Source organism: Sycon ciliatum, chromosome 5 (assembly GCF_964019385.1).
Source record: "Sycon ciliatum chromosome 5, ocSycCili1.1, whole genome shotgun sequence".
Lineage (NCBI taxonomy): Eukaryota > Metazoa > Porifera > Calcarea > Leucosolenida > Sycettidae > Sycon > Sycon ciliatum.
In genome coordinates, this window is record NC_088647.1 from 6,883,655 (window position 1) to 6,897,762 (window position 14,108).

General features: G+C 49.5%; 2 protein-coding genes across 2 annotated transcripts; one reads left to right on the forward strand and one right to left on the reverse strand.

Moving 5' to 3' along the window:
* Positions 1-2,970: 2,970 nt before the first annotated feature.
* Positions 2,971-5,851, forward strand: LOC135817375 (E3 ubiquitin-protein ligase TRIM45-like). The gene has a single exon (XM_065330550.1). The coding sequence runs from the start codon at positions 3,199-3,201 to the stop codon at positions 5,119-5,121; it is 1,923 nt and encodes a 640-aa protein (XP_065186622.1). The 5' UTR covers positions 2,971-3,198; the 3' UTR covers positions 5,122-5,851.
* Positions 5,852-6,429: 578 nt separating this feature from the next.
* On the reverse strand, positions 6,430-12,645 carry LOC135816555 (uncharacterized). The gene has a single exon (XM_065329751.1). It carries the CDS (start codon positions 12,643-12,645, stop codon positions 6,430-6,432), a length of 6,216 nt encoding a protein of 2,071 aa, XP_065185823.1.
* Positions 12,646-14,108: the final 1,463 nt, after the last annotated feature.

Consider the following 14,108-nt stretch of genomic DNA (forward strand, 5'->3'; position numbering starts at 1 on the left):
TGTTCGTTTTATGGACATTATTTTCAACGCTGCTTCATTTGGGATCCCCACTTTTACCCAGAATCAGCGCGTCGGTGATCCAGCCAAGCAGTTTGTCTTCCCTGCTTGCCCTCAGCACCCTCCGTTGTGTGTGGATGCTCTAAGGCAGTATTCTGCTTGCACAGAGAGAGAGAGTTTCCCGCCCGCTGCCGCCGCGTCTGCCAACCCTCTGCTGCTGTCGCTCCGACGTCCTCACAAGCTGGTCTCACCGAGCACCGTTGCCGCTGAGGTGGCTCCTCACTTCCATGTCGGATGCTGGTGTGGACACCATCGTTTTTCACGGCGCATTCCACACGTAGTGCGGCCACCTCCGCTGCCTGTCGGAAGGGAGCCTCTGTACCCGACATCCTCTGGGCCACCGCCTGGGCGCAATCCTCTATATTCCAGAGGTTTTATTCTCGTGATGTTTCACCCTCCTCCTTCTGATGGCACCACCTTCGGTGCGACTGTCCTTGGCTGACAGTCTGTTATTCCGCCGCTCATGATTGCGGCCGATAGGGTCCACGGCTTCAGTCCGCCGTGTTCTTTTCTCCTACACATTTGGGTTTTTCTCAGACCTTTTCCTTTCCAAAGGTCCTGTATATACCTGGTGCACCAGTTTTTCCCAGGTGTTCCCACTCAGGAGTTTGCATTGTCCGTTAACTCTGCATAGTTGACAATGCTAAGTTGTATTCCATTTTGGTATGATCTACTCCACTCGCCGTTCCGTGCGTAAGTTTTATGATAATTCCATCTGTACTCAGTGATGGTCATTCGGTGGTCTGTGCCTGGCATAGTGTGGGCTGATTATGCTTGTTTATCATGCCACGCACCTTTTACTAGAACTTTCACTAAGTCCTTGTGTGGACAGTGTGATAGTTTCTTGTTTCCGCTCAGGGTGCGGAACCGACTTTAAACAAGACATAGTTATATCTCACCGGAAACTCCGACATGCAATTTCCCATTTCACAAGCAATGGAAAATTGTGTAGTGAAGTGGGAATTGTATAAGGAGTTGGAGGTGAGATATAACTATGTCCCACCCACCCACCCTGTTTGGGTTTGTTCTCCATGAAAATAGGCCTGAAGGGCCTTGGATGAGCTGCATCAAGTACAGCTTCATTAGAATATTGAACTTTAAAAAAATGCTGTGTTCGAGCATGAAATCGCGTAAATCGCGAGGGCTAGACATAGTTATATCTCACCTCCAACTCCTTATACAATTCCCACTTCACTACACAATTTTCCATTGCTTGTGAAATGGGAAATTTATGGGTACTCTATGCAGGCTAGCAACGGGTTAATTTTAAACCAGGTTTACCTCATTATTGCTGTCTGATGATCGTCTCGTCACCGTGAAACTCAGAGACACAACGACTTTTTCACCCTCTACTTCTTGCAAGTAGCCCTGCTCTTTGGGCACTGAGCGCTGGTTTGGACAGTACGGAACCTTTCTGTTTTATCACTTAGTTGCAATGGCTACCAGACCACCGTTGTGATGCAAATTATCCACAGTTTCATTGGTCCTACTTGCTTGTGTTCCACTTGAAGAGAACGCTCGAAAGATGTTTCTGAAATTTCTGAGTCCTCATCATGATGGTGGAAGTTTTTCAGTCCCTAGAAGTAGCAAAGTGTACTATTTATATACTTTGAGGATTTCCCAAATAAGATGGGTAACCAGTGGTAGATCTACGTGATCGATGCATAACTATAATTAATATAACTATTAGTATTAGTTGCTTTACTAACAAGTAGCAGCAGCAGCAGCACTAATACCATGCAGCAAACAAACACCACGACTGAGTCTGTAGACCATGGTAGACTGACCACCTCGTATCAACTATCATATATGTGTTGTCAATTCACAATGTTGTCTATTCGGGTTTCCGTTATTGCTTCACACCAGAGATACCAGTTTACGAGAGTTGGTAAAGTATATATTATCTCACAGGACGAGGACAGAATTATTCGACATCAACATTAGGGAGTGGATTCGACTTCTGACTAGATTATCGAAGTTTGGTTATCTTAGAGTGAACTAGAATAGAATGTACGGTACAATGCATGAGCGCGCCCCTTTTAGCTGGGCGCGCATTATTATGTGTATAGCCCGACTATGTACACTATAAAGGGATGTAATTAGATCAAATGTACGGTGGTTTTTATGTGCAGGGGCAGAAGGAGGGGAAACGGGCTACAAATGTGTACGGTACTAATTATAACATGCAGGGGCAGCGGGGAAATGGGTCAAATATGGTTATAAGTGTGTACGTACGAACTACTGCATGCAAGGCTAGGGGTAGGGGGTAATGGAATGTGTACGAATCTCTGCATGCAGGGCTAGGGGTAATGGAATGTGTACGAATTACTGCATGCAGGGCAAGGGGTAGGGGGTAATGGAATGTGTACGAATTACTGCATGCAGGGCAAGGGGTAGGGGGTAATGGAATGTGTACGAATTACTGCATGCAGGGCTAGGGGTAGGGGGTAATGGAATGTGTACGAATTACTGCATGCAGGGCTAGGGGTAATGGAATCATGCCGGGGTCGGGATCCAAATATGGGGGTGCGTATAACATATGACGTATGGTTGCCATGGCATGTGCACACCGTTCCAACCACACAGAGCCAAGCTCATCTAGGTAGTTGTAACCATGCCGGTATACTGCCGGTATGCAACCGAATGCGCGAGATATTCCTATTTTGACCACTACTACTACTAGTACTACAGTGCAGTGCTGGCAACTGAAATCCGACCCCCTGGGCGGCGCGGCTCACCGCCCAGGGGGTCGGATTTCGCACTGTACACCTGGTATACATAAGGACGAAACAGTTCTGTCCGCAGATTGAGTACTACTAGTACATCTGTAGTAGATAAAACTAAAAAACTCGATCGGATAGCATCCTAAAATCTGTCTAACAGTCAACACTCAACAGACAACCGCAACAGTCAACAAAAGACGGTGTGCCATGCATTGTAGACAGAGTCAGTAGGTCGACCACATAGCCTTGTGCAGCCTTGTTGTCCAACTTGATCTACTACTGTCTGTAGTACTGGCATTGGTAGACTCTACATGTGTGAGTTTTTGTATGTGTACTGCGGTGTGGAAAGACTGTTAGGATAAGGACGCTCGTGTAATGCTTGCTTGGATTTGCAGTTTTCCTGTATCTCTGCCGGACAATGTCGACTGCTCCGTGCAATGGTTGCGGCTCATCGAACACAACTCTAAAGTTTATCTCCTGTCTGCACACGCTGTGCGTTCCCTGTGTGCAAAATAACATCGACTTTGACGGATCAATCAAGTGTCCGCAATGTTTCTCCTCCACGCAGCTGCCGGTTGGTGTGGAGCCGCTACGGTCACTGCCAAGTCTTGTGCTCCATGGAAATCTGGAGCTGAGTGAAGCGGTTAATGGTGAGAGTCAGGCGATATCTGCATGCGAAGAATGCGGAGACGATACTCCGGCAACAAGCAGTTGTGAGAACTGCCAAGTGAGAATGTGTGAGGCACACGCCGGCGTACATTCTCTGAACAAAGGAACCAAAGGGCATATTGTGAAACCGCTCATCCAAATTTGCACCTCCTTGTCTACCATGTCTAGCAGTGCAGGATCAACGGGCAAAACGCGTGGCCAACGAAATCCCCAGTGTGCGTTGCACACAAATGATAAGTTGGATCGATTCTGCGTGCAGTGTAACCAGATTCTGTGCCCAAGATGCAAGCTGCCGCCTTCACACAAACAAGATCATCAGGTCTTGGACATCCCCAGTGCCGGTCAAATGTCCCGTGACAAGCTTTCTGAAAAGCTAGCTAGCTGCACATCCGAATCTGATGGTGTCATCGACAAAGCCATGAGAAATGTTAGGAAGAACATTGAAGCACTGAATGAACAAACAGAATGTTCTTCTGCTGAGGTCACCGACTTTATCAAGGAGCAGATTGAAAGATTAAAGAAGCGTGAAGCAGATCTGCTAGCGGAGCTGGATGCCATGAGGTCAAAGAAGCTGATACCACTGGAAAAGCAGCTGAATCGCCTGCAAGAGTGTGTTGCACAGGTGGAGAGTGCTGGGCTCATTCTGCAGTCAGGTTCGGATGATGTTGACCTACTGCGCATGTTTTCGTGGATAGATGGAACCTTGGACAAAGCCATCAAAACAACAGAAGTGGAAGGGGAGCCATGCGTAGCTGGTGGAATCGTCTTTTTCAGTACTAACACCACAGAACTACAGAATGACATTGAGAAATATGGACGTGTTCTGGATGTGGTTGACTGTGCCGTACTGGAATGTCCCGATAAAGTAACGACTCATGATGATGTCGTCCTTCGCCTCCAACTGGATGTTTTTACTGATATTGCCTCTTCTCCAGACACCACAACTGTCGCTTCATGTACTCCTCCCCCAGCCATCGTTGTTAGCCAAGCACAACTTGCCAACATCGCCATTAGAGTCACTGTGAAGAGCTGTGATGATGAGGACGTGTTGAGTTTGGACACTCTGTGTGAATCATTACCTGGACGTGTTCAAATTGATCAGGGATCACTGCCAGCTGGTCTACACACTGTGGCAGCTACTGTTGCTGGTAGTCACTTGCAAGGAAGTCCACATAGTCTGCTGGTTAGTGCTATGACAAAGCCGGTGTTCGATGCAGCCCGCTGTAGTAGGCGTTTGGCAATTGAAGGTGGCGGAGCCTCTGTAAAGTGCATCACGTTTACTATTGCCCATGCATCGGTGTGTACTACACCGATCAGCATGCACACAGGTAGTACTACTACACAGAAAGTGAGGATTGATAGGGCGCTCAACGGCAATATCTTTCTCTCTGCATGCGCATCTGGTTTTCCAAAATTGAAAACCTACCAACAAGACGAGTTGCAGTGTTACGGGTGGTGGGGCCAAACTTCACGTTCATTTCACACTGGCACAGCGCTTGGTCAGCCGTGGCGGACTGGTGACATCATTCAACTCACTGTGGATCATGACCAACATACCCTCACTGGATATCACGAGAGAACGGGTGCCACGGAAACCATTCAAAACGTGACGGGTGACCTGTACTGGTTAGTTTCACTCTGCCACATAGACGATCAAATCACTCTCCTGTAATTATTTCCGGACCATAGTTACCCTCTGCACTAATCCACTACGCAGCTGCTATCATGGCAGTAGTTATGTTTGTGCCAAAGGACTGTGGTCCGTGGAGTGTGGAGATTGGTCCCATTCCTGCTTGCAGTACGCGGCAGTGCCTTGTTACCGGGCTGCATACAGAAGTCCCTTGCTTATTCACTCACGTCTTGCGAGAATTTGCTAAAGGATGTGGGGAAACATAGCCCGGATCCAAGGTACGTGTGTTTGTAAATAGGTGGCTGATTGAAACTGATACTTCACCACTTGTGGAACCATTATGTTGGCACCACTATTGAGATGTCACAGTCTGCGCAGCAAACACATAATATTATACATGTAAAATTGTAAATATACATGATGAGGCCTTTATGGCCGAAACAGCTTGCTGTCTACAGCATTGGATATTACGCTCCTCAGCTTTGGTCTTGTTGAGCACTCTCAGTAGGCTGCTCTAGCGCTGCTGCATCACCCAATGCCCGCTACTTTTTGTAGTTTGAGCACTCTAGCGCTAGAGCGACGAGCTGTCTGTGGTGCCTCCTTTGCACCATGCGGCTGGTAGCTCGGCCTGCTTAGCTCGTAGCTGTACTGATGAGGGCTTTAAGGCCGAAACAGCTTGCTGTCTACAGCATTGGACATGTAACTGTACATGTATTGCCCATGCTGCATTCCACGCAATGTAAATTGTTTGCTTATGAGCAGATTGCGGATATGAGAAGCCACGGACAATTGAAACACAGATTAAAATAGCTTTGTAACATTGAAATACCTGTACTGTTCCAACTAAATGCACTGCAGCAATCAGTAAAGAACCTACATTACGAAAGGTACGAAGACTGTAAACTAAAACAACTAACTAAGAACATGAGAACAACGGAAGATATAGAAAACGAGCACGGCAGGACAGTGCGTAGATTACTAAACTATTCATGCTCGGATATGGTACGGTGCACATAGAGAGTGTGCTCAGGTTACACACTCAGACATGAATGGTCAAACACTAGACACTGACCTGGATTGGACATCCGTAACAGTGGTCAGCTACGGCTAGGCTATAGCATACAATGCATGTAACAGCCATGAATGAGTCTCAGTCGACCTACCAAGCATGACCAACGCTAATGCACTGGACTACAACTATCAAAACAAAAGAAAGACCGGAATATTCTAGAACAAATCTAACATACCTCCCTCACGAACGAAGAGTGATAACTAGCATCTGAGTGAGTCTAAGAAAAGAAAGTGCAAATAACGTAGCAATGAAGTGAACTAACAGACTGCAAGTAGTGTTCACTCAGTACCTTCGACTTCAAGGGGCACAAGCCGATGGACAGCTCGCTTGTAGAATCTTTCAGCCACCTTGACCTTCACCACTCGAACAATACCATCCTTGCCGGGATAGACCTCTGTCACACGCCCAAGCGGCCAGTGTGACCTTGCGGTGTGCTCGTCCATCACAAGCACAACGTCTCCTTCCTGAACGTTACGCTGCTTCTGTAACCACTTCACTTGAACGTTCAGCTTTGGGACGATTTCTTTTAGCCAACGCTTCCACACATCGTCGATGATGCGCTGTACGACCTCCCATCGCTTCCTTGGGTGAACTTGCGTCTCTGTGGTTATGTTGACTTCAGCGGCCATTGTAGAATTGGCATGTCCAACTAGGAAATGCTGTGGTGTCAATGGCTGAAGGTCCTCAACATCTGACGTCATGGTGCAGAGAGGACGACTATTGATGAGGTCTTCGGCGTTAACCAGTGCCGTGTGTAATTCCTCGTCTGTCAAATCAGCTCTGTACAGCACACCCTGTAGCACTCTTTTCATGGATTTGACCATCACCTCAAACACACCGCCGAAATGAGGCGCCCTTGGTGGGTTGAATGCCCACGAGATGCCACGTGACGTCATCTCCGCGGCAAGCCTGGAGGTGTCCAGTGACTTCACAGCTGCTCTCAGTTCTTGATCTGCCGCGACGAAGTTGGTACCGTTGTCGGACACCATCTTTTGTGGCACTCCGCGGCGCTTAGTAAACCGGCTCAGAGCTAGCAGGAAACCGGCAGTATCTAGAGAGTAGACGAGCTCAAAGTGACATGCTCTGGTCAGGAGACAGGTGAAGACACATACATACCGCTTGGCCTGAGATCGACCACGACCCTGGCGTGTGTGGAATGGTCCAGCATAGTCCACTCCGACCTTCGCAAATGGTTGTTGTGGTCCAGACGTTCTGAAATTAGGAAGCGGTGCCATTGCTGGTGTTGCCGTCTTGACGTAGCGCTTCCGACAGAGAATGCACTTGCTCCTGTGCTCTTTGACTGCTGCCTTGCCTTTGACTATCCAGTATTCACCAGCGAGCAGTGATAGAAGGTGGTTCGTACCGACGGCATGATTGGCGTTCGCATCGGCTGCTGCGATGATTAGCTTTGTTGTTCTGTGACTTCTCGGTAAAATCACTGGTGTCCGAATGCCGGGTGGTAGATGGTGTGCAGTGCGAAGTCTCCCATTGACCTTGAGAACACCAACGCCACTAGTGGCGTCTAGTACTGGTTGAAGCTTTTGTAGCGGTGAGGATGCTGAGAGGCCCTTGCCTCCTGTGACATCTGCAAACGTTCTGCCATAAACCTCTCGCTGAGCCAAGCTGATCCATACACACTTAGCACTCCATAGCTCGGACACTGTCAACTCTGGCACGGAGACGTTTCTCCCAGTTGGTAGAGTTACGGACTTGGTCGCAATCTCAGGACTGGCGGCTTGCGTGCTGCGTCGCCTAGCATTGTTGACGAATCGTCGACACCATGCGGTTATCCGTACGAGGTGATCCCAGGAGGAGAAGTGGTCTGGATGAAGACGGCTTGTGGGCAGCTCTTGCGTAGTGGCCACCATCGTGATCTCTCGTTTCAATTGACCTGGAAGCTCTGCTGGCGGCACGATGTGCTTACTGGGCCATGTGGAGGTGGGCTTGGACAAGAAGGCTGGACCTGTCCACCATGTTGCATCATCGGCCAGCTGCGTCGCACCAACACCTCGACTTGGCATATCAGCAGGGTTGACTGTGGTGCTGACGTGACACCATTGACTTGCATTACTGAACTCTTGGATCTCCGAGATGCGGTTTCCGACTTCGATCTTGAATTTCCTGCTGGGCGATCTTACCCAGTACAACACATTCATCGAGTCAGTGTAGAAGTACTGCCGTGATACAGGAACATCAAGTGCCTCACCCACTGAGCAGCTCAACCGAGTGCCTAGCACTGCACCTTGCAGCTCCAGCATGGGGATGGTCTTGCGCTTGATAGGTGTTGGTCTTGCCTTGGCGAGCGCTAATGTCACCTTTGCAGTCCCGTCATCACGCTCTTGTCGGGCGTACGTCACGGCGGCGTAAGCTGATGCAGACGCGTCTGTGAAAGTGTGGAGTGTCAGAGGCTGATCTGAACTGATCTCGGTGAAGCATCGGCTTGCCTTCACATCTCTCAGACTTGGGAACTCTGAGAACCATTGCTTCCACTCTGATGCTTGATCACTGTCCAGAGGATCATCCCAGTCTGTTCCACGGATGCAGGTGGCTTGGAAGAGAATGCGACTGCGGATGGTGAATGGACACAGCTGTCCTCTGGGATCAAACAGTCGGCACATTTGACTGAGCACTCCTCGCCGTGTGAACTGGACGTTGCTCGGTTCTGGATAGATGAATGTGAACTGGTCATCATCTGGCTCCCAGGCGACTCCAAGAGCCTTGTGAGGAAGAGGTGGCAGTTCACTGCTGGCTATGGTCATCATCTTGTTGCTGGCTCGATCTTCCAGTGGGATGGAATCCAACACCGCTTCCGTATTGCTCATCCACATCCGCAAGTGAAAACCACCACGCTGTGTAACTTGTTGAAGGTCACTCCGAGTGACGATTGCAGATTGTACTGACGGTAGCGACATCAGTAAGTCGTCCACGTAGAAGTTGTCATCAATGGCCTTTGCTACCTCGGCGCCAGCCTCGCTGCTGAATTTCTCTGCCGTTGCTTTCAGTGCTCTTCCTGCGAGGTAAGGTGATGCACGCATGCCGAATACAACCCGGCAGAACTCAAAGAACACCACTGGGTCCTGTGGTGACTCACTCCACATGAACCGATGGTACTTGCGATCCGTCTCGCGCAGCTCGACTTGTAAGAACATCTCAGAGATATCTGCGGCGAGTGCGATCGGCTGATGACAGAAGCGGAGTAAAACTTTCACCAAGTCACTCTGCAACTTCGGACCGGTGTGCATGAGATCGTTGATGCACTCTCCGTGCACCTTGGCTGAGCCATCAAACACCACGCGAACTTTTGTTGTGGCCTTGTCTTCTCTGATTACTGGGAAATGAGGCAGAATCCACTGGTCGACACCGGCAGCCTGAACTGCGGACGTTGATACTGTGTGAATGTAGCCCTTCTTCAGGTAGTTCTGAAGCACTTCTGAGTAGCGCAGCTGTACAGTAGGATTTTTCTGGAACAGACGGTGTAGCGAGCAGAGCCGCTTCCTGGCGTACTGTTCCGATCTCTGCTGAATCTTTGGCTTGCTACCGTCGCCTCGCCATGGGATGCCGACAACGAACCGTGTGCCGTTGTGGTGGAGACTTTGCACGGTCATTGCGTCAGCCTCACGCTCATCCGGAGTCAGGTAGGATGATGTGCTCTTGGCCTGCATGCCAACGCTCTCGAGGTCCCAGAACTTGTTGACGGTGTTTATCAGTGTACTGTCACTTACAGCCAGTAGTGATTGTTCCGTCATCTCTGATGCGCTGTCAGTCGGACCTTCGCCGAACAGTACCCAGCCCAACGGTGTCTTCCTGGCAATTGGACCTCCCTCACTGCAGAATCGTTCGGCAAGTGAAATGTGCAGCTGCGGCGCATTGAGACCAATCAACAGATCCACTCTGGACTCGTTGCTTGCAGGTACGACGTCACTGAGATGCGGCCAGCGTTTCAGTTCCTCTGTCCAGTCGAAGGCTGGGACGGGACGCATGATGCGCGGAAGCATCCACACTCTGACGGTCGTTGACGACTGGCCATCAGCGTGACATAGTTCAGCTGATGTATAATGCTCCAGACGGAGCTTCTCTCCCCCCAGAACAGCGGTATCCAGCGGGACGTTAGCTTTCGTTGTCTGTAGCCCGAGCTGGCTGACGAGTTCTGAGGTTATAAAGCTGCAAGAAGATCCTGAATCCAGGAAGACGTTAGCTTTCCTTGACCCTGTCGGACCCTTTGCGGTGGTGGCAACAGTCATGAACGCGACAGACTTGGGCTCGATGGTAGTGCCACATGCAGTCTGGGTGTGTGCTGTCTTGTCGGCTGCTGATGACTCTGTGCTTGTATCCTGGCAAGAAGCTGAGCGGTCCTTGCTGTGTTGACTATTGGCTCCGGTTGTCCGTTGGTTCAACTTCGTGTAGTGTAGCAGGCGATGATGTGGCCTACTACAGATGCTGCACTTGGACTGCTTGCATGACTTCGCCTTGTGGCCTGGGCCAAAGCAGCAGATGCAGACGGGCTTTGGTTTGATGAAGTCCCATCTCTGAGGGATTGTCAACTGCTTGAATTCTCGGCAATCGCTGAGTGCATGGTCTTTGTTGCAGTATATGCAACCGTTGCGGCTGTCTGGGCTCTGGCCACGAATAGTTGCTACAAACGTACGGTCGGGCCGCTTGCCAAACTTGGCTCCACCACTACTTGGTCGCTGTTCAGCCAGCTCGGCGCCACTCATTCGTTCTTCGACCTGGCGCAGACGCTGGACTCTCTTGAGCAGGTACTCTGAGAAGGCACCAATGTCGCACTGCGAGTCGTCGTGCTTTTCCATAAAGCGTGTCAACACTGACTTGGGTACCTTCTGCGTGACACTTAGGTACAACTCTCGCCCTGGTGTGATGCCGCTGGCGCTGAGATTGATGAGTGCATTCCTCAGCTTTACGGCAAAACTCTTCAACCCGTCGAGGTCTCGCTCATTGACGAGTCGCGGCGCTGACATCAATTCTTTTTCATACCGGTCGATGTCCCGTGTTGGCCCGCCATACCATGCATCTAGCTCATGCAGTGCGGCATTGTAGGCACCAGGACCATCCACAATTTCGGCAATCAACTCATAGGCGTCACCACCTGTCAGCGCTTCTCGCAGACGTGCGAACTTGTGCCCCTCTGACAAGAATGCATCGTCGTCGATGAGTTGCTTAAAGCGCTGCTTCCACCGGCTGTAATCGTTTGTCTTGCCACTGAATCTCGGCAGCTCTAGTGGTCTCAAATGCTGTCTGGACAGCATGCTGTTGTAAATCTGCAGCTGCTCTGGACCAGACAATACTGCTGCAGCGGGTGCTGGCACTGTGGTAGCTGCTGACTTCTGTGCCCTGTGACTGTGTCCCTGCACAGAACTGATGGGTGCAAAACTGGACTGCACAGTCACTGGTTTCCAATTACTGGGTGTGACACCACATGTAACACTAGTACTAGTGGTAGTGGCCACACTGTATGATCTGCCAACACCAGGCCCCAGGTGTGTATTCACTGATGCTGTCACTGGCTGGGTCATGGCAGGTAAGCCATATCTTACTCCTGCCAGTCCTGGTCTGATTGAGCTCACTGGATTGTAGTTCAATGCACTTGGCCCTGGGCCAGGGTTGAGTCTGCTGCGGCTCACCTGAGTGGCTGGATGAATGGTAATCTGCCTCTGGCTCTGGTGACTGGAAGGCTGGGGCCGACTTGGCTGAGCTTGCACAGCCGGCTTAGCTACAGCCAGTACACGACCTGTACTGTTCACACCTTGGTGATGATCCCAGGACACAGAAGCGATCGAGCTGTGGTCACTTCCTGTGCCCTGCGCACCTACTGCAGCTCCAGAGCTATCCACACGGTCTACAGGCACAGGCACTGAACCTAGTAAATCTGCCGCCGCAGTTTGTAGATCCACACTGTTACTCAACTGAACCTTGCTGAGGTCAGGCAAACTCTGAGCGCCATTCTCTGGGCCTTGCTGATCTAGATCGCCTTCTTCCTCCGGACGAGGATCTGCGTCAAAGCCAGCACGACTAAGCGTGACAGCTCCTTGTCTGGGTTTACCAGCTCCGGTATCCAGATTGCTGAGCTCCAGCCTACGTAGAAACTGGGCATGACGCTCCAGCAAACTCGTCGTCAATCTTGGACTCTGAGTTTCCTTGCCTGCACTGGCGATTGGCATCATTGCCTCGGAGCCTGCAACAGAGTGCCGACTCCCAACGGAGGAGAGTTCAAGCGCAACAGCTGCCTTATCTGCTGCTAGGCGCTTCTGAATCACGTCTCTCTGCAACTCCAAGCGTTTCTTCGCCAGTTGCTCCGCTGTCTCCATCTCAAGTTGAGCCAGCTCCTCAGCCGCTTCGAACTCTTTCTCCGCGACTAAGACCTCTAGTTCAGCCGCTTTGCTGGACGTTCTCGAGGCCTTTGAGACACTGTCCCACTCACCAAGCCTAGAAGGCGGCCTACCCTTCGTAGTTCTCGAGCTAATTCTTTTCTCCGACATCGTCGGATCCGGCTCGAAGGACCAGAAAATGTTCCAACTAAATGCACTGCAGCAATCAGTAAAGAACCTACATTACGAAAGGTACGAAGACTGTAAACTAAAACAACTAACTAAGAACATGAGAACAACGGAAGATATAGAAAACGAGCACGGCAGGACAGTGCGTAGATTACTAAACTATTCATGCTCGGATATGGTACGGTGCACATAGAGAGTGTGCTCAGGTTACACACTCAGACATGAATGGTCAAACACTAGACACTGACCTGGATTGGACATCCGTAACAGTGGTCAGTTACGGCTAGGCTATAGCATACAATGCATGTAACAGCCATGAATGAGTCTCAGTCGACCTACCAAGCATGACCAACGCTAATGCACTGGACTACAACTATCAAAACAAAAGAAAGACCGGAATATTCTAGAACAAATCTAACATGTACTACTACTACTACACGTACATGTACTGTACATGTACTACCCATGCCGCTGCATTCCACTCAGTGTAAACTGTACTATGGATATGCAGCGTTGCTATCGACTCGTTGATACCGTGGAATAGTTCGGTAGTAGAAGTAGTGCTTTCATCAATAAGCAGCTTATACTGTACTGGCTTGGATGTCACAGGCTCCCAAGGGTGCATTCAATTACAGTATGGTGTGGATTAGGCGCCTAACCAAATACAATCATTTTAATTTTATAATGTTGTGTGCTCCTAGTCGTTACACTGCTTGCAGTAACTAAGTTTTCTTTTTTAAAAGCATTCCGACTTTCGACATTCTTTTCTTGTTGTATTCTCTTTACTCATGCACAATTTTTAGTTTTTTTTGTGGGCAAGCCAGCCTCTCTGCTACCCAGAACTAGAACTGGTCAGTTTCACGTTAACTTTTAATTTGTTTTCCCTGATGTGTTCTGTACGTGGAGATATATTAAACCTGAGTATTATTTCTAATGAAGCTGTCCTTCTCAATCTGATGTACACTGTACACTGTACAGTAAAACCGACCTCTGCTTTTAGCGACCACCTGCTCTTGAACCGGCGTTTTCCATGCACGGACAGTTCTACACAGACACTGTGGGACCTGTTCTAAAGACCACCTGGCAGTTTAACTTAAAAGCCAGGTCTTGCTGTACACATGATGTACATAGAACCTGACCAAACGGCTATGCCATCATGGCATGGTCACGGTTGATACTGTTGTGACGTTATGTTCCTTTTGCCACTCCATGTTGTTGCTCATCATCAGTCTTGTCAAGATATCAACCACTGTCAGAATGTGCAAGGAGTTAGTTGTACAATCATGTGTATGTATGGAGTGACAGTGGAACGAGTGTCTGGAGGCAATCATGTACAGTAACGGTATCGGTTTAAATATAGCATGGGTGTTTGAAAAACAACTTTCTATTCTTATTTCCGATATTTCTTACACACGATAAATCAAGTGTGACATATCATAATGCAT